Raw genomic sequence first — 20,290 nt, forward strand, 5'->3', positions numbered from 1 at the left:
TCGAGCACAAAAACCTACACTGGCGACTCTTTCGCAATAGTCGACAGTTATAGAGGCAAGGCAGAGCTCAATATTTCTGCAGGGGCTTCCAGTGACTTGTTGAGTCCATGACACGTTGGTTTTCTGCACTACGCCGGGAAAAAGGAGGTCCGACATGATATTAGGAGGTATCCCATAATTTTTGCCACCTCAATGTACGTTAAAATAATGGCGATCATTTAATGTGTTAAAAATAATTTCTTGGCCCCATTACTTAAGGCCGTTGAGCCTCGAGATCCCGTGGCCCCATGGCACTGACCGTCCGCCTCGCCTACCCTGCCCTAGCTACCGGCTCCACCCTTCTGCTTCTGGTGCAGCTAGTCTCGGCGGAGCTGATGGATCGGCGCCGCCCTCGTTATATACATTCCGCGCGCGCCGCGACCGCCATAAATAACGGTGTCAGCTCAGCGCGCTTTTTATTATCACTGCCTTAATCCGGATCACGGTCCTTATTGTTATTCATGCGCCTGCACATTTATCCTCCCTTATTTATGTTCCGCTTTCGCCAGCCGTCCCTGCGCCCCGCTATCCGAAGGGCGGGCGGCTATTTCGTTGCGGGAGCCCGCCCTCAGTCTTAACGTGTAATTTCCTGTCCATTCATAACCGCGCCACGCCTGGCCCGTCATCTGTCACGGCGAACGCCCCTCCCCTCGACTCCTCCTCCGCCATCCGCCCATCCTCTCTGCAATATTTGCCTCACCACTTCTTCTGCTTCTCCCTCTTCTGCGCCAAATACTCGTCTCTTTAAGTGAATGACACTACATTTTCAGCCAATCTCTACTCCTCGAATAATGAAGATTAGATGAATGATGAGATTCGAGAATGTCAACACCGCTTTGAAACGGTAAACCTTTCTCGTGAACAGGTTGTGGTTAAGGGCGTGAGAGAGCGGCAATATCAAGATGGAAATCAAGGGTACGTACACGTTATTATTGGATACTTTCATCTGGATTACATTACTGAACATAATAAAGCAAAATGGATGTTTAGATTGACAAAAACGATGGGTCATCGATTTCATTAATCTCTTTCCATGAATGTAGAAGCAAGAAAAGTTGCTCTAGTAGTGTAAGGTGCACTATTTTCAGACAATGGCCTAATTCGGGATTGTAGTTGCAACACTTCTTTATTGACTACACATACACATGAATTCATCAGCAGTAATAATCAATTAACAACATTTGCATATCAAGGCCCTAGCCACAATTAGTATTTACAATATTAACCGTCACACTTGTGACAACGGCCCCTTTACGTGCCGGTAACAACAACCAAAATAATAGATGAAGTAGATAACCAAATGTTTACAATGCCGGCTATTGCCTTTCAAAAAATTGTTCAAATGGCTCTGAGCACTATGGGACTTGACATCTGAGGTCATCAGTCCCCTAGAACGTAGAACTAATTAAACCTAACTAACCTAAGGACATCACATACATCCATGCCCGAGGCAGGATTCGAACCTGCGACCGTAGCGGTCGCGCGATTCCAGACTGAAGCGCATAGAACCGCTCGGCCACACCGGCCGGGCTATTGCCTTTCTCACTCAGTTTTACACTTACTGAAAAGGTAAAATTAATTGATGCTATCTGACCTGAAGGGTACTATTAATTGTTCTGTTTACACTTAGCATTTTACTACACTCAAGGTTCGGAAGATTCTATACTTTATGCAACCTTAAGGTAATACGTCAATTTGATGAACGTGTGATGGACGCGAGCAAACGTTAATCTACTACGATTTCACAAACACACGACCCAAAAGGTGAACTTATATTCAACTTTGGGCAGTAGGAAATCTTCTGCCTAAAACAGGCCTCACGTTGAATGGAATAGAGAAATCGAGCATTAACGGGGTCCGGACGGCCCTGGGTTCAAATCCTGAGGTTTCCGTCACACTGCAAGCTCGCGGGGCGAGGTTTGCTCGCGTCGACCACTATACACGTTGCTGAAAACAGGAAAACATGAGCGTCAGACACACTGTAGCATATACAAGCTACACAAATATATATATAGAAAAGCAATACCTTAATATAAACATATTACAAGTTAACCAATGAACAGAATTAAGGAGCTTAGTTTCCTTTGACACAAAAAAAACTAGATACTAGGTGAAAAGATGTATTAGTCCACACCCAATGACTTACCTTACAACATAATCTGTCTTTGCTGAATGGCTGACACCACATAAATCAATCGTGCAGTACCTAACGTGACAATCAACCTTCAGATGGGTATTTGCAATAGAAAACTAATGTCACTTCAATAGGTCGCTAATGCAATAAGCACGGCCCCTATGGCCACAGACCAAAATACACACGGCCTCTATTCGACCATAAAACACAATGTTACCTGTATTTATCATGGCCACTTGCCTTCCATACACACAAGAAATTATTAAGAAACAACAACTACCACTAATTCGTAAAACCAGAAAATTCTAAATCTACAAGTAAATTAAGAAATGACGTTCAAGTGAACCAGCCACCTTCAGCGTGCCACTAAGCACCAAATCCAAATTTACAAATGCGTGGCGCTATTTCTAGCCACTTTAGTAACGTAATTTCATGGCCGTTCCAGAACATAACTCGCGTCGCCACCTCTGCAGTCATTGTTTTGCTGGACACTAGCACGAGCAACTGCAACAGTCAACAGTCCTTAAGTACACAATAACATTCACTGTATATGGAAGGAGAAACCCACCACGAAAGCTTGGCGATTAATTTTTTTCTTCTTCGTGTGAAATTTACACGCCATCCATCCGCATAGCGCTCGAGGTATTAGCAAATCCTGGTCGCCACTGGCCAGCCGTGTCAATACAACTTTAATACTTTCCGGCAGCGGCCCATGCTTCTTCGGTGCTCCAACTCAGCTAGTCCTCACGGCATACGGCCGTGACACGTGACATGGTGTCGTCAACTCCCACAACGACAACATCGAAAGCACGTTACGTCAAGACTGACTCGGCTCATGCGCGGACCCTCTTTCCTCGACTTGCGCACGCGCGCCACCATAAATAGCCTGCCTCAACGACGCAAAGAGAACAAGGCACAAGGGCAACGATCAAAGATAGAAGCAAGAATAGATATCACCTGGCGCCAGAAACCCACCGGCTCATCGGGATTGGTGCTGCTGAACTCCTGGTGCTTCCGCCATTTTCGTTCCAGCTAACCTGCTCGTAACTGTTTTTTTTTTTTTTTTTTTTCATCGTCCTACATTTGAATGTAATATTCTGTAGACACAATGTAAGCATCACAGTTGCGTGATAACTAGTTTGATATTTAGTCTAATTTATTAGCATTATTTATTTTAGTCTTATTTATTTAGTTTAATGACACTTGTGAGTTACCTAATTTCGGATGATGCTGGGGTGCCTAATTTCGACCAGTCAACAAATGGGCCCCATTATAGATTTCACATTTATTTCTCTTCAGGACCTGGCTGACAAGGGAAAAAAATGTTGGGAAGAGGAAAATATGAGGAACGCAGTGGAAGCCATAGAAGTAAAGAAATGAGGTTCTTAAAGACATCCACAATGTTTCAAGTATTAAAATATACACTTTTGGATTACGTAAAGACAGGAAACTTGGAAGAAAAACTAGGCTATATGATAACACAGAAATGTGCTTTATGGGGTGATCTTGAGAACTTTCAAAATATTGCCAAGTAATGGATGGGACATATCAGAAAAAGTACCGCCACAGTTCTATCTTGAGAATGTCGTAGATACCGTAGATATCCGAAAATAGGGCACCTTACCCTATGATGTGCTTCTCAGTCGTTATCGACAAATCTCGGATCAAAATTTTGCGAGCTTATTGAATGTCAAATGAGAGTAGCACCAAACACTTGTACCGCTGCCAGAAATCACTCTTTTTTCCCGTAAAGGTACAGTACTAAAAATGATAATAATCGTGGGACATTTGTGGTGATGTGTAGTCAATATGTAACAAGAAAAATGTTGATGAAATGCGAATATCGCACTTTTAAGTGACCACTTGCTGTCTTCGTCACTGCCATTACCAAATACTGTATACAGCTTAGAATATGACAACGATTTAACAACAGAATAATATGATGCGCTGCTAATGACTGACTGCTGAAGCACCCTACTCTATTGTTCTCATACGCTTGACACTTCCAATGTAACACAGCTGCGACATGAAGCCGCATAGGAGGCAGGCGACAGTGTTAAAAATGAACAGTAGTAATGCATAAAGGTTGGACTGGTTGCTAGTCAAAGAGCCATGTTCCTAAAATGGAACGACGTCATTGCTCGTAACGTGACGCAAATGTCTAGGAGCAACATTTTGCCCCTAGGTATATATGCTGCAAGATGAGCGTGCAACAATCATAAGCAGTCCGATGTACGCTAGAATAACTACCTGCTTCCACTGACAATATCAGCCCAAATGCTATCTTTTCGCTTGCCACCGAGTCAATAAAATAATTCAGTGCAAGACAAGTAATACGTTTGAACAAATATGCCTATAGCCTTCCTACAAATGTAACTGGTAACGAAATACACACACATTAACACATCTACAATTACACGAAAACAGGTTCTGACTACATAAAAGATGAATTGTTCTCTGGTTTCTACTGAATTATTGTGTGTAAACATATTTATCGAACCCCTTACTCTACGGAACTAATAGTATGTAAACGAGAGTGAATTATTAACATTTACTGTGTAAATTATGACAATATGAATGAGGTTAACAGTATGTGCTATCGGAATATTGGTAGCATGGTATAAGTACGGCTTTCATACAGTAAAGTCACTGGTGTATAAATTTTTATGAGACGCTAAAATTTGCAGCACTACTTCCGTGTAAAATAACAGATTGAAAAGTAAAGATTACAGACAAACATTTATGATTTCACAGTGAACTTAGTGGGACAACTTTGAACAGAAAGAAAATTTGAGTTGGAGTGGAGAATTCAAATGCAGTATTTAACCTATTATTCTTCTAGGCAACTATTTTTAATTTTTGTGTTTCTTTTACATTCGAGTAACTTTAGTTAACGTTCACGCGAAAGTCTGTGTGTAGATACATGGCTACGGAGATAAAAAGCATTATTCGGCACCGAGATCAATCACCGCAGTATTTCCTCAGCGCATCCGGGACGCTGCTGCTGCAACCATCAATCGATGGTGCCGTCATGCGGCATATATTCGGCAATTGACGGAAAAATGACAAGATGGTTGGTGCAATTTCCTCGGCGAAAAAAATTATTTAAATGATTCAAAGTAGGTTCCTGCCACTTCAGCGATGCACCGTCCCGGTGTAAAACTTTCACTGTTAGAACTCTTTAAATTCTTATATTTCCCTCTTCTACTTCGAGCTTCGCTTTCACCAACATAAAACTGCCTCTCCTTGGAATTATCCCTTTTTCGGGGATTCAACGACATGGTTCTGCATGGCCGTCTTTAGGTTACTGAATCGCAGCACTTGTTACTTTATCGTTAGCAAAATTTTTCACAGGCTCAACTTTTCCGACAGGACCAAAGCGTCCCCTTGCATGTAAATTGTACACAATTATGGTTACGGATAATAATGCAACATATTTTCAGAAAGTATTAAGTTTCCTTAGAAGTTACACAAAACAAAGAATAAAGGATATATACAGTGTGTTTCAAAAATGACCGGTATATTTGAAACGGCAATAAAAACTAAACGAGCAGCGATAGAAATACGCCGTTTGTTGCAATATGATTGGGACAACAGTACATTTTCAGGCAGACAAACTTTCGAAATTACAGTAGTTACAAATTTCAACAACAGATGGCGCTGCAAGTGATGTGAACGATATAGAAGACAACGCAGTCTGTGGGTGCGCCATTCTGTACGTCGTCTTTCTGCTGTAAGCGTGTGCTGTTCACAACGTGCAAGTGTGCTGTAGACAACATGGTTTATTCCTTAGAACAGAGGATTTTTCTGGTGTTGGAATTCCAGCGCCTAGAACACAGTGTTGCTGCAACAAGACGAAGTTTTCAACGGAGGTTTAATGTAATCAAAGGACCGAAAAGCGATACAATAAAAGATCTGTTTGAAAAATTTCAACGGACTGGGAACGTGACGGATGAACGTGCTGGAAAGGTAGGGCGACCGCGTACGGCAACCACAGAGGGCAACGCGCAGCTAGTGCAGCAGGTGATCCAACAGCGGCCTCGGGTTTCCGTTCGCCGTGTTGCAGCTGCGGTCCAAATGACGCCAACGTCCACGTATCGTCTCATGCGCCAGAGTTTACACCTCTATCCATACAAAATTCAAACGCGGCAACCCCTCAGCGCCGCTACCATTGCTGCACGAGAGACATTCGCTAACGATATAGTGCACAGGATTGATGACGGCGATATGCATGTGGGCAGCATTTGGTTTACTGACGAAGCTTATTTTTACCTGGACGGCTTCGTCAATAAACAGAACTGGCGCATATGGGGAACCGAAATGCCCCATGTTGCAGTCCCATCGTCCCTGCATCCTCAAAAAGTACTGGTCTGGGCCGCCATTTCTTCCAAAGGAATCATTGGCCTATTTTTCAGATCCGAAACGATTACTGCATCACGCTATCTGGACATTCTTCGTGAATTTGTGGCGGTACAAACTCCCTTAGACGACACTGCGAACACCTCGTGGTTTATGCAAGATGGTGCCCGGCCACATCGCACGGCCGACGTCTTTAATTTCCTGAATGAATATTTCGATGATCGTGTGATTGCTTTGGGCTATCCGAAACATACAGGAGGCGGCGTGGATTGGCCTCCCTATTCGCCAGATATGAACCCCTGTGACTTCTTTCTGTGGGGACACTTGAAAGACCAGGTGTACCGCCAGAATCCAGAAACAATTGAACAGCTGAAGCAGTTCATCTCATCTGCATGTGAAGCCATTCCGCCAGACACGTTGTCAAAGGTTTCGGGTAATTTCATTCAGAGACTACGCCATATTATTGCTACGCATGGTGGATATGTGGAAAATATCGTACTATAGAGTTTCCCAGACCGCAGCGCCATCTGTTGTTGAAAATTGTAACTACTGTAATTTCGAAAGTTTGTCTGCCTGAAAATGTACTGTTGTCCCAAGCATATTGCAACAAACGGTGTATTTCTATCGCTGCTCGTTTAGTTTTTATTGCCGTTTCAAATATACCGGTCATTTTTGAAACACCCTGTAAATACCTAGGATCTTCGTTACCCATGCAGTCGCACATTGAAAATGACTTACCTCAATTTTTCACAGGGAAAGTTTCCATTGCAGTACCACCATGATTTCCTTTTTGAAGATATATGATTGTTTATCGCGATTCAAATATCTGGTAGAGAATTAGGGGAAAATTGTGACAATTCGTGAATACAGTACGTTAAGAATTCTTGTTCGCTACTGTTCGACGCCTGCCAGTCTCGTATGGTATTCATAAAACTATGAACATCGCTACATTCCTTATGACTATATTTTATATCACATGTAATTTTTCTAAGTACCACATGACGTAAATATTTCTATAATTTGATTGGCTTTGTCATACCTGAAATTCACGCCTTGTATCTGTACAGTAACGTTTCTAAAGGCGTGCTAAAGAACATAGTTAGAAGCCACTATCTTGAACAGTATGGTTAACGAGACTCTAATTTCCTGTATTTGAGGATGAAGGAGATGTAATAAATGATATGCATGCTAGAATTTTTACGCACCCTAATCAGTAGATTAATGTCCCGTTTAAAATATAGCGAATGTCTCTCGTGAAAGTATTTTGTTCTTGCTGACATTTGAGTTCATGACATTACTGATTTAACTAAATCCAAAGCATTTGTTGTCTCACCTTGAAGATAGTTCGCTCTCTTTTTAACTAAGAGTTTGTAAGGTTAGGAGAGATATTCATGAAGTTGAAAATTAGCACCTCCATGAAACAGTGCAGCGAAAAAAGGTTAGTACGCAAACGACGTGTCCGAAATACTATTTCCTTTGAAAAAATTTTTGTGTTAAACTGTGAACGCAAAAACTGCATTTTAGATTTAGTCGAGTTTTGTTATAGTACAGTAGATATCTTACTAAAATTTATTCTTGTATGTACGCGAATACTGTAGATTGAAAGTATACTATCCTTTTTGGGGAGAAAACTGTTATTGTGTATACGAACTGAGAGCGCAGTCCGTGAATTTAGCGGCCAACATACACGCTTTTTTGTTTGCCACATATATTCCACTGGTAACGTTCTTACGTTTTTAAAACATGGCAGTTTGTTTTCCTTATGGCAAACAATTTCAAGTTGTCAGTTCCATCCGAGCTACATCTTACCAATACTATAACTCTTTATTTGGAAATTTTGTGCTCTGAACACAACTGCCCTGTGAAAGATAATGTATAATGTGTTACAGGGTAACCAGCGATAAATGAATTCTCGTAGGCGTTGAAGACAGCTTATACTTGCTCACGGATTGAAGGCAACGTAAACCGCAACCAGTCTGCATTCTTAGTTGGTAAAAATTGGTTACTTGCATTATCAACATTTTAACACTGTGTCGTTCCTTTTCTCAAACATTCTCTGCATCCTGGATTTGTAGAAAAAGGAATATGCATTTGTTTTCCAAATTCATAGCGGTCTTGATATGGGAGCATAATGTGAGCTACCCTCCTCGAATCAAACAAACAACGCAGTCTCAACCTCTTCTACAATATTTTCTCCCCAACTCGAACAAATTCCTCCCGAATGTTTCCATAATTTAATCTCTCCTTTTTATCACCGACGATGTACAACTTATAATGACAACTCTTCACAGATATCCACTTCCAATCTCCGTTTTTTATCAACTGCGTTAAGCAGTTCCATCATGATATTAAGCGAAATGGTATCTTTTGCTACGTGACGATCTTATCTATAACTCATAGAAATGTTTTATATGACTTCACGTGTTCAAAGTGCGTAAATCGAATTGTTACGCATCACGACGAACGTGTAAGTGGATTAACGACGTCTGAAGATGGCAGTCAACTGCCGAAATCGATAATCTGAGCATTATATGAATTAAGCGATCATGACGTAATAAATGATTGTGTTAAGTGGAATGGTGGTTTGCTTCTCTCTAGACCTGTCTGCAATTGAACTCAAAGAATCTATGCTTATAAGGAAAGAAAACAAAAAAAAATTACATAAAATTTATTTATTTCGGCACAGAGTCTATCGACTTCGGCACACCGATTGTCGAGTTTAGAAAGCCTAGCATTTCGACGTTGGTAGTACGATGTCCAAAATCAAACTGTAACGAAGCATCTGTAACAAGGATTGTTTATATTGTGCAGTGTAAGGGGCAAGAAAGCAAATAAACCTCGGGAAGTTGCGGTACGAGACAGAACGTATGGTTTTTTTTTTTTTTTTTTTTTTTTTGTCCGAGAATCGAAATCTTCAGTGCTCAACGTTTTCTGTATTGTGTTATTAGAGAAAAAGATACGAAGTATTGCTTTGTGTTAAACAATATTTGTGTTAAAAGTTTTGATGTTAAACGTTGTTCAGAATATTTTAAGTTTCAGAAAATTTGCTTATCGCTCGAAAGTAATTTTAAAAAATGGAACCTGAGTGATTAAAATATTTATAGCATCAGATTTACAAAAATTGTGGGGCAGAACGATAAAACCAGCCTAAGATGAAGTAAGTTTATAAAAGCCCCAAAATACTAAATGTGAACGTGTAACCAAGGTTTTTTCCGTCTTCAGTCTCCACTGACAACAAACGAAGAGCAGTGGACTTCAGAAAATGTAAAATGGCAAAAACCCCTTGTGTAAGTTGTACGCCAAATTTATAAAGAAAATATGTTTTTACCATATAAGTACCAAAGGTGTAAACATATATATACCATATTTCTGGAACAACTAATGAAGACGCTTTGTAAGAAAAAGCGAAAAGCGTTAGGTGGAAAACAATCCTAAATTGCAGTAATCTTAAGAAGGAAAGAAACATTAATAACTGATGAAACTTCCTGGCAGGTTAAAACTGTGTGCCGGACCGAGACTCGAACTCGGGACCTTTGCCTTTCGCGGGCAAGTGCAGAAGTAAAGCTGTGAGGACGGGAAGTGAGTCGTGCTTGGGTAGCTCAGTTGGTAGAGCACTTGCCCGCGAAAGGCAAAGGTCCCGAGTTCAAGTCTCGGTCCGGCACACAGTTTTAACCTGCCAGGAAGTTTCATATCAGCGCACACTCTGCTGCACAGTGAAAATCTCATTCTGGGACATTAATAACTGATGTATATCAGCTGCTGCAGAAGACTTGTGCACGTAAAGTTATATGCCTATGATCAGAAAACATAATACAGTTTTAAATATTATTTTTGTTTTGGTTCACTGTCTCATTGTCTTTTGAGAATAAGGACATGGTCTGTGCGTAAATCACACACGCACAGAAATCCGATGCATACCTATCCACATGTACCAGTGACTTAATAATACGTGAAATGAAGCGTGAAGCTTAAAATACACACTTTAAAATCACTAATTGTTGAGACTGGTCAATTGCACACATAATAAACAGATTAAAGACTACTTGAAACATGTTTTTATTCTCGTGAGACAGTGCCCCATTTCCCAATAATGAATTACTTCAATCTACAAGAGAAAGTTCAACGAGATCTGCAGTGCAGCCGATACGGTCGGTTAAAGTAAAAAGTATTTGTGATTGCCAACTACTGTTGTAGGTTTATTTACTAGAAGTTAATCAAAGAGTATCGAATTACAAGTTTTTATTTAGAAAATATGTACAAAATGGCGTTGCTAATTAAATGAAAGTGTAGAATATAAATAAGCGGCGTTTAGAGATTCCAGTGATCTTCAGTGTGATCAGTGGCGGAAGTCAAACATTCGGAACAGCGACCATCTTCTGTCCTCAGAGCTACCGGAATCGGAATCGGAGTCGGTATCGGAGTCGGAGTCGGAGTCGGAGTCGCCGTCGTCGTCGAACCAGTGACGAATGAGCGGGTCGGGCCTGCAGTCGGCGAGAGGCCGCCACACGCAGCGGCGCTCGCTGCGACTGAAGGCGCTGCCCCGGGGACAGCTTAGCTTGAGCGCGCGCCACTGCCATCCGGTGCGGTAGCACAGCACGAACTGGTCGCAGCTGTCGGCCGATGGCTGCGCGCCCGCCGCGCGGCACTCCGGGCTGGTGAGCGCGGCGCGCACCGCCGCGCGCAGCTGCCGCGACGCCAGCACCAGCCGCAGCTGCGACGCGACGTCGCCGCGCAGCTGCCCCGCCAAAGAGCCCAGCAGCTGCCGCCACTGGCGATCCGAGGTCGCCTCCTCCAGCTTGGCGGCGATCGTCTCCCAGTAGGGGCTCTCTCTGCGGTACGATTCCAGGACCTCCCTCACGCTCGACGTCATATCCCACACTGTCGGCTTATGAGAAGCGGACACTCTTCTGAAGACTTCGGTTACGTTCTTCCAGAAGTCGTTCACCACCTGGCGGCAGTGGACTTCTGCCAAACCTTCCAGAAACTTGGTCGACATCTCTTTCATGACGAGGATAGAATCTCCCACAAAGTCCCCTTCAGGGGTAGTTGGGAGCGATGTGGAAGCAACTGAATTCCCCTCCGAAGATGACAGTCCGGTGGGGGGCTGGCTTGTTGATCCAGGATTAGGCAGAAGTGATGTATAACCGACTGCATTCCCATCAGAAGACGACACTCCAAGCGTGGGCTGACTGGTGGATCCAGCAGGTTTAGATGGAAATGACGCCGAAGCAATTGAATTCCCTTCAGAAGATGACAACTCAACTGGGGACTGGCTGGTGGGTCCTGCAGGATTGAGTGGTAGTGAAGCAGAAACAACTGAATTTCCTTCAGAAGATGGCTCTCCAACTGGGGCCTGACTGGTGGGTCCAGCAGAGTTAGATGGAAGTGATCTGGAAGCAAGGGAATTTCCTTCAGAAGGTGACACTCCAACTGGGAATTGGCTGAAGGATCCAGCAGGATTAGGCGGTAGTGATGCAGAAGCAACTGAATTTCCTTCGGAAGAGGACACCCCATCTGGGAACTGGCTAGTGGATCCACCTGACAACCCAAGCTGTGGGGTAGACTTAGCACTCTGGTTGGAGCTGCTGACTCCTTCTGGTAATTTGGTACCTTTCGAGCCTGTAGAATCTGATACTTCAGAATTACTTGGTAATGTTTGTGATGAGAAGTCCACAGTCTGATTTTCTGATCTGTTATCAGAATTTCCCTCTGTTTCTGTAACTGACGTCTTTTGGCCACCATTTGCTTCGTTTTGGTTGTTTCTCAAGGGATCCTGCCCTGATGACGAGTTATTTGATGCTATTGTTGAACTCATTCCTCCACTAGTAGGCTGCTCTGCAGTTGAATTAGAATTTCCCAAATTTTCTTCCAGTATAACTGGTGGCTGCACTTTTGACTCCTCACCATTAATATGTGCTGGGTTTTGTGTGAGGGCAACTGTACTTTCTGTGCTGAAGACGGTCGATTCAGTTGTCGCTTCTACTAGATCCACTGTAGGCTCTGTTTTTGATGTAAATATTCCTTCTCCCTGATCTGGCTGCGTATCCTTAGCTGGTGAATCTTGTAGAACACCTTCTGCAGTCTGATGAATTGATGATTGTCCTCCGCTTGTTACTTGCTCTGAGACTAACGACTGTTCATTTTCAGTAGCTGAATCCCCATTCGTAGATTGCGTTGTGCCAAATTCTTGAGTTGGTATATTTTGCGAATTCAGATTCTGAACCTCAGAGAAAGCGTCGATGCTACTTTGCGCTTCCTTAATTATTCCAGTTTCCGGTCCCACGTCTGATGCTATGAATGTGGAGTTACTAACCTGTCCTACTTGGATTTCAGACTGTGCAGAAGACACACTAGCATTGCTTCCATGTCCTGCACCTTCAGTTTCCACTCTATTTATGTTACTTCCTGAAGAAGATATGTATAAGCCATCTGTCGCTACTTCTGTAGTAATAGGCGCTTCGGTTTCTGATGTTACACTAGTTGATAGCTGTTCCACATGCAGTTGCGCTTCACTTATCGACTCTTCTGTACCATTACTTCTGTCGTCTGGTACGTCCTTCTGTTCTTTCTCCAGTACATGGGTAGTATCAGGTGACTGATGCATGCTCGGCGTTTCACTAGAATTCTGGATGCCAGATTGCTGAATAAATAGTCCTCCCTCATCTAGCGATTGCTGTCGCTCGACTTGTGGAAACTGGTCATGGGTTTCTGCATTATTAAAGGTCTGGTTTGTAGGACTTTCTCGAACTGCAGGTGAATCACTACTTTTATTTCCTGGCACTGGCATTTGATCTCCTCGTTTCACTGTCTTCAAATTTGTGACTGGTGCCTGGAGAGATCGAGTACTGTTACGTCCATTATGGCCACCATCGCCAACGAGTTCACTCTGCTCTCCTACACCCACATAGAAGGTAGTCACGTTATGTGGCTCTATATGAAGCAGTTTGTTCTGTGGCTCTACAACAGATCTATTGCTAGTTGTGTTATGCGGTTTTATATGAAGGAGTTTGTTCTGGGGTTCTACAAGAGATCCATTGTTTTTCTCGCCTGTCGTCGCTGTCGGTACACCTACATTCCAGCTAAAATCTGAACCACCGCTTACTTCAAGATCTACTTGCTCTTGTGGAAATGTGTTGTTAAGAGCGATTACTGATTGCTCTCCACCAGGGAGCGCATTGGACACGTTGAGAGTTTCATTCCTAAGTGACTGGAACTCCGAAGTGTGATTTGTTTCTTGAGGAATTACGCCACCGTCGTTTGCTTGTTTTACTGCCTGTTGCTCATCTTGTTGTGTAATCAGAGGCGTTGCCAGGTCAGTGTTGATGGCAGGTGCTTCTCCCGACGCGTTGAGTGCCTCCGCCCCATTCCAGGGTGTGGTGGCGGTGGGAGGCGGCTGCGTGGCTGTCCTCTCGGCCACCTGGCGGCAAAGCACCTCTAGGAAGGGGTTGGGAGCACCGCCTGAGTTGCCGATCTCGTTGCAGAAGGCGGCGAACTCCGTCAGGGAGGGCGACTGCGACAGTGCGCCGTTACGGCTTAGCAGCGCCGTCGTCTGAGAACACCAGACGAAAAGCAAACATTAGTTACAAGGCTGCAGCGTCAGCTTATTTGCATATGCATACTTGGTATGCAAACCACGGTGAAGTGCATGCAGAGGGTACCTAGCGTTCTGTTACATTATACTGTTTCTTTCCTTGAAAAACCCGTGAGTCGTGTATCGACTCGTGCTGCACCTTGTGTTTAGATTGCATTGGTTTTCCTTTTCTTCCCCTGACATGTTTCTTTGATATGTTGTCTGTCATTAAGTGGCTGCTTGGTTGTCTTTTCCCTCTGCTATCGATATCTGCGTTTTTGCTTCCGAGAAATTGCTATGGAAGAAGTGAGATCTTTGACCGGTTGTAACCTCGTGTGGTGGCGCGGAATTAGGGGGTTGCGGGCAGAGAGTGTGGTGGACGCGGGAGAGCAGTGTGGCTCTCCAGTGCGAAGCAGGCGTGGTCGATTGTACCGAGTCGCCACGAGATGTATGTCGGTTGTGTGTAGTGAGCGGGTCGAGTTGACGGAAGAGCTCTCCGCGTGTTGGTTGTATACAGAACCGCCCCACGAGTAGGTGTTCATTTCGCCTTGGTGGGACGTTAACAAGCTTCTTTAAGTCCGTTTCAACACTGGAGCTTAAAAAGGAGACACCTAACATGAAGGAGCGGTCACTACCCGTCAACGTTGCAGAGAAGACGTGAACTCCGGTGACAGAGCGTCTTGTCACGTGACCGTGGCGTGTTGGGTACGCTGGCGACGCGTGCGCGGTCGGATGTGTGGATCCTTGCCATCGGAGGTCGTGTACTGCCTGTTCAAGCATAATTGCAAATTAAGTTCGTGGAAGGTTTAATCATTAAGTAATAATTTTGTGTAACCAGCGTCTCTTCCGCCTTGTAGCCTCCGACGACCGGGTTTCCTGTCCCTGGCACCGGCGAATTCAAGACAGTGATCTTTCCTCCTCCTCTCGTTACTGTCCGATGGGAGGTGTAGTTTTGGCAGTCTAATTGTTTCGCTATTCTGTCGTGGGTTATGAGTAAATTCATGCTTCTTGTTGGTTGATCATGTCGTCGCTCATTCAGGACTGTGTGGTGTAATGTTGCCTTGCACGAGGTTAGCTCTAATTCTGTCAGCAAGTTAAGCCATCTTATAACAAGTTTTCGCTGGCTAAAAGTCGGTGCAGTGACCAGTCTGAGAGTGGTCAGTATTCTGTCTAGCCTGAGCATTCCTGAGTGTGATTTGTGGCCGCCTTACACGGGTCCGTCATATCTGTTATGTTCTAATGATACTCCAGGACACTTTTGCTTAATTTTTTTTTAATTCCTCCGAGCTTGTAAATTCCTTTTATTGCCATTAATCGTGTGTGTGCTGAGACCTGTTTAATTTTTTAAATGGTGATATTGGCAGCTTCACTACCTCACCGTACTTTATTAATAAAGTTCTGTATTTACTTTAGTAGCCTGTTTACTAATGTTCTTTAAATTTTTTATATTGTTGTATTGCCATAAATTACTTTGATTGCCGTTAGCGGCGTGTTTTAAAAGGTAGTTTATTACCGTACTGCTAGCTTCGTTGTCTTTCTTTAAATTTTCTTAAACTGTTGTATTGCTATGAATTACTTGATTGCCGTTATCGGCGTGTTTTAAAAGTCTGTTTATTGCCGTACTGCTAGTTTCTGTGAGATACGAATAAAACATTGGTGAAAATCTCAACTCGACAGTAAACTACTAGAAATTTGGTCCTGTTTCCAAACTTGTGGTGTGGCTTGTAGTAACCGAAACCACTGTGTGTGTCAACCCGGTATGGAGCGCGGGAAGAATGTTTACATACCTTTGTGCGCTCTGTAACTAGTCTAAGGTTGTCTTGGTAGTCCTACCCGCCTCCATACCCGAGGTCGCTAAGGCGCAACTCTGCTGTGGCACTCTATTGAGACGTAAGTAATTCTGGTTCTGGATGAAACATGCGATGTGAACAAAAATGTGGGAACACATTACCAAGATTAATAGGGCGTTCGAAAACTGTTGGCGTTCAAAACAGCTTCCAGTAGTCTCGGAATGGATGAAAGCTGTGTGATTTTAAACCTAATCTTTAACCATTCTTCCTGCAAAATAGTGGCAAGTTAATGTAACGATGATGGAGGTGGGTAGCAATGTGCACCCTTTTCTCAAAAACAGAACCACAAAGTCTTAATAATAAGGAGATCTATTGACTGTGGTATCAGGGGAGACGTGACAATCCAAGTTCGAGCTCACAAAACCAATCCTGGACGATACGCACCCGCCGTGTAAAAAGGCGCCTCCAGTCTTGAAACACAGCATCACTACGGGAATGACTGATCCGACAAAATAGCCAACTAGTCCTTGGCATTAATGCCATCTTTTAGAGTACACACCGGGCCTATGGAATACCACAGTATTGCTGTCCACACCGAAACCCCTGCATGTTTAGTTCTTGGGACTTAAACTCGGTCAGAATTTGGACTCATCCGACCAGATATCTTCCACATTATATGACTTCGGCAGCTCCGACGAATCGTTCTAGAATCCCAGTTCGCCCTTAACTTTCCAGTTTATGGAACCCCCTTGGTGTTGTTTTGGTGCTGACAGGGCTCGCGAGTGCGACATTCAATTCTATAGTGATTTTTGTAGCTATCGTCGTCTTACGTCTCGTCACGATCCTCTTCAGTGCCTGTGCGTCACGATCTACTGTATCAGCACACATACTCGTCCGCGTCATGACTTAGTGGATGATATCTTTCCGCTTTCCCTGTATTTGTTATACCTCTTTGACACAATGCTTCTTGAAACACAAAAAAATTCGGCTGCCTTGGTTAGTGAAGCATCCACCATACGAGCGCCAAAAATTTTCCAAGTCACTTAGCTCTGACATAATGCACTCACAACTACACAGAACATTTTTCTGACCACTACTGACTCTTACAGCTTATTCACGACATTGCGCAATTGCCATTCGTGGTCAGCGCAACCTGCAGGCTTGTCTAGCATCTGCATTTATATCCAAGCGTGAATTTCTCGCATAGTTTCTACATTAGTGTCCAGTCCCTGTATTCACTGTCAGCGTTTGGGCGACAAGGGGACAGGAGGTGGGGGAACAAATCATCCGTCTGATCGCCAGTCTTTGCGACAATGGATTGGACTAAATTCGAAACCTCTCCGCAGTGTCTCATGAAACGTGAGCATATCAAACTGTTGGTGGTGAGCCGTCCGTCAAACGCAGAGGACGTTATGCTTGGTGTTATGTGCCAATATCGGACTTTACTCTCTTCTTTTTCTCGTCATCATAATACAATGCAAATCTAACACTACACTATACATGCATCAATTACACTAACGTATACTTCACAAATACGCATTCGACACATCGCTCACAAATCTGCAAAGAAAGGAGCCTGTGTGCACCTATGAAGAACGTCCTTTCCTACGGGCGGCTGAATCCACCCCTCAGCTTATCAAGGCTAATAGTACAGTAGGACATTTACGCTTTTTTGGAGACCTTTGTGGGATCGATACATAGGGAGTTGTAGTATATTCCTAGGGTCCTCACTTGATACTTAATCTTCTCTGTCTCTCTCTCTCTCTCTCTCTCTCTCTCTCTCTCTCTCTCATACACACACACACACACACACACACACACACACATACACACACACAGTCAGACACGCAAACTCAAAACGTCTGGAATGTGCTCACGCTTTAAAAGGAAATAGGGAGAAAAATGAAATCCCTTACCTACCAAACCTAAGAAAGAATTCTATATGTTTGAAACGTAACCATTTGTATTGAGAATGTAAGCTTTAGGAATGTAACTAAATAGTTTTTTGAATCATGATTACACTTTGCGAATTAGTGTGAAGTGCCTGTCTGTAACTACTTGCACTGACATATAGCAGCTCTCGTAAACAAGTAAGTCATTATTGCAGTGAGTCTGGCCGGACGGGGTGGCCATGCGGTTCTAGGCGCTACAGTCTGAACCGCGTGACCGCTACGGTCGCAGGTTCGAATCCTGCCTCAGGCATGGATGTGTGTGATGTCCTTAGGTTAGTTAGGTTTAAGTAGTTCTAAGTTCTAGGGGACTTATGACCTCAGAGGTTGAGTCCCATAGTGCTCAGAGCCATTTGAACCATTGCAGTGAGTCTCTTATGTGATAACTGCGGTAACACATTGAATGAAACAGCTGTAGCAATAAATTTCTTTACATGTGCCTTCATATTATATTCATATGATATCTTCATGAATAATATCTACTGAAAAAATTACAATACCAACATTTTCATTAAGGAAAAGTGCAAGGGTAACCTGGTCGTGGAAACATAAGAAACGATGTTATTCTTTTGAGGAACGATTAATAAAGCAGATTAGTAAAGCCAAGTGCGTGTAGTGTGTGGCCGCATAAAAAGAGTAAAAAAAAACATAAAAACAGATTCTGTTAGTGAAACAGGACTCGAGGTTACGCTACAGAACAGAAGAACTTACTAGCGTAAACCATCCTCAGTATAAAACTATCATTAGAAACGAAAATTTTTTATGAAAATTTTCCTGATTTCTTACTGCGCTTACCGCAAAATAATAAGACTTGAAGGGCATTCTTGCTCAGTACCTCGTAAATAATTCATCAGCGAAGGACATGAGACTATAGATATATTCGATAATACATTAGAGTGATGCGTGGAGATAATCCTTGTATAACCGAGCTAACACAAGACTCCACATTATTTTAACGACGGGAATAAAATAAATTAAGATATGAGGAACGGCACAAAAAAATATCTTCAGTATCAGATGACGACTTGAAGTGGTTGAATTGGATGTGGAGATGAATTTAATTCACTGGTGGGGCAGTCAAAGGTTCAACCGAAAACCGAGATTACAATGGGGTGAAAATAAGTAAGAAATGAGAAATGTATCCGTTTCGTTTACCTCCTCAGTACTACTTACAAAAACAAAAATAAGAAAATCCGTATGAGTAAGTGAGTTCTGTTTCTTGTGAACGGAATTTTGTAGGCACGAAGAAAAGCGAATACGAAGATGATTCAACACAACTGAGTGTATATTGATCATTATAGTTTATATACACTCAGGAATATCAGAAATTAGTAATAAAATTCAATTACTACAGAATCACGGTACTCACCAAAAGAAGGAACGCGAGTGCCACGTACGTGCCCATCTCGCAGGTCGTCTTGTCAGGCGTAGCGGGACACTGATGCCGGTACTCCGTATTCCTCTCATTATAAAGTCCTCGCTCCTTATCTGGCGCACGCGCTCCACAGTAAACATGTACCGAGGGCTTGATCCGTGCTTTACGGCACCAAATAAATTTGTCAGGGCACTTCCTGAGAATGTGGCTGAGCGAGGTGAGCAAGTGTATGACGCATTGGTGTTTCGATGTAACAGTCATTATGTCAACTCATTATCCGGAGGAGAAACGGATGTAAATACTAACATCCACTTGAAAAAGACTTTTCACGAGATTTACTGTGTCTACAAAACTTCCTTACTTTATATCTGCGCGTTGGAGATTTTGAAGTATTCAGAAGAGAAGTGGAGACTCTTAGAATGGTTTAACACCTCTATTAGCTACTCTCGTTATTGTCATCGGGCCGATTATTTCCGAGAACCAAACTGTGTCGGACATAGAAACTTCCAGTGAGTTTAAAACTGTGGTAGTCCAGAGATTCGAAACCGGAAACTTTCCATGGACAATGCTCCTACCTAATGAAGTACGTACGCACGACCTACGGCCTGTCATCATAGTTTTATTTTTGCCAGTACCTCTCTCTTATGTTACCAACTACATCTCATGCATCTCACTCAAGTTACTTTGCCACCAAATATTTATACCAAATAAAAAACGATAAATAATATAGCTAAATCTCTACACGAGGACATAATAATATAACTGTTTTTGTACAAGGGGAAATGTGAAGATGATCAGTTCTTAGTGCAAAGCTCGCTACTAACAGTTAATGTAATTAAGGCCCAATATCGTTTTACAACAAGACAGACTATAGGTCAGAGGAACCAATCATCTAGTACTTATGTGTATCTATAAGGAGCGGTTTAAGTTTGCATGGTCACAAACATGGTTAACCCCATTATGATGGAGCCAATGAAGCCAGAGCCCAGACTGAGATACATCGGCCATAACATAAGAGAGTGTCATACAACCACGAAGGAGGTGGATTACAAAGTCCAGTTCTATAAGTTCCCG

General features: G+C 43.0%; 1 protein-coding gene across 1 annotated transcript; it reads right to left on the reverse strand.

Moving 5' to 3' along the window:
* Positions 1–10,868: 10,868 nt before the first annotated feature.
* On the reverse strand, positions 10,869–19,280 carry LOC126235337 (mucin-5AC-like). The gene is made up of 2 exons (XM_049944059.1): positions 19,211–19,280; positions 10,869–14,081 (listed from the first exon to the last, which is right to left on the reverse strand). The coding sequence occupies exons 1-2, from the start codon at positions 19,244–19,246 to the stop codon at positions 10,869–10,871; spliced, it is 3,249 nt and encodes a 1,082-aa protein (XP_049800016.1). The 5' UTR covers positions 19,247–19,280.
* Positions 19,281–20,290: the final 1,010 nt, after the last annotated feature.

The sequence above is a fragment of the Schistocerca nitens genome, chromosome 2 (assembly GCF_023898315.1).
Source record: "Schistocerca nitens isolate TAMUIC-IGC-003100 chromosome 2, iqSchNite1.1, whole genome shotgun sequence".
Lineage (NCBI taxonomy): Eukaryota > Metazoa > Arthropoda > Insecta > Orthoptera > Acrididae > Schistocerca > Schistocerca nitens.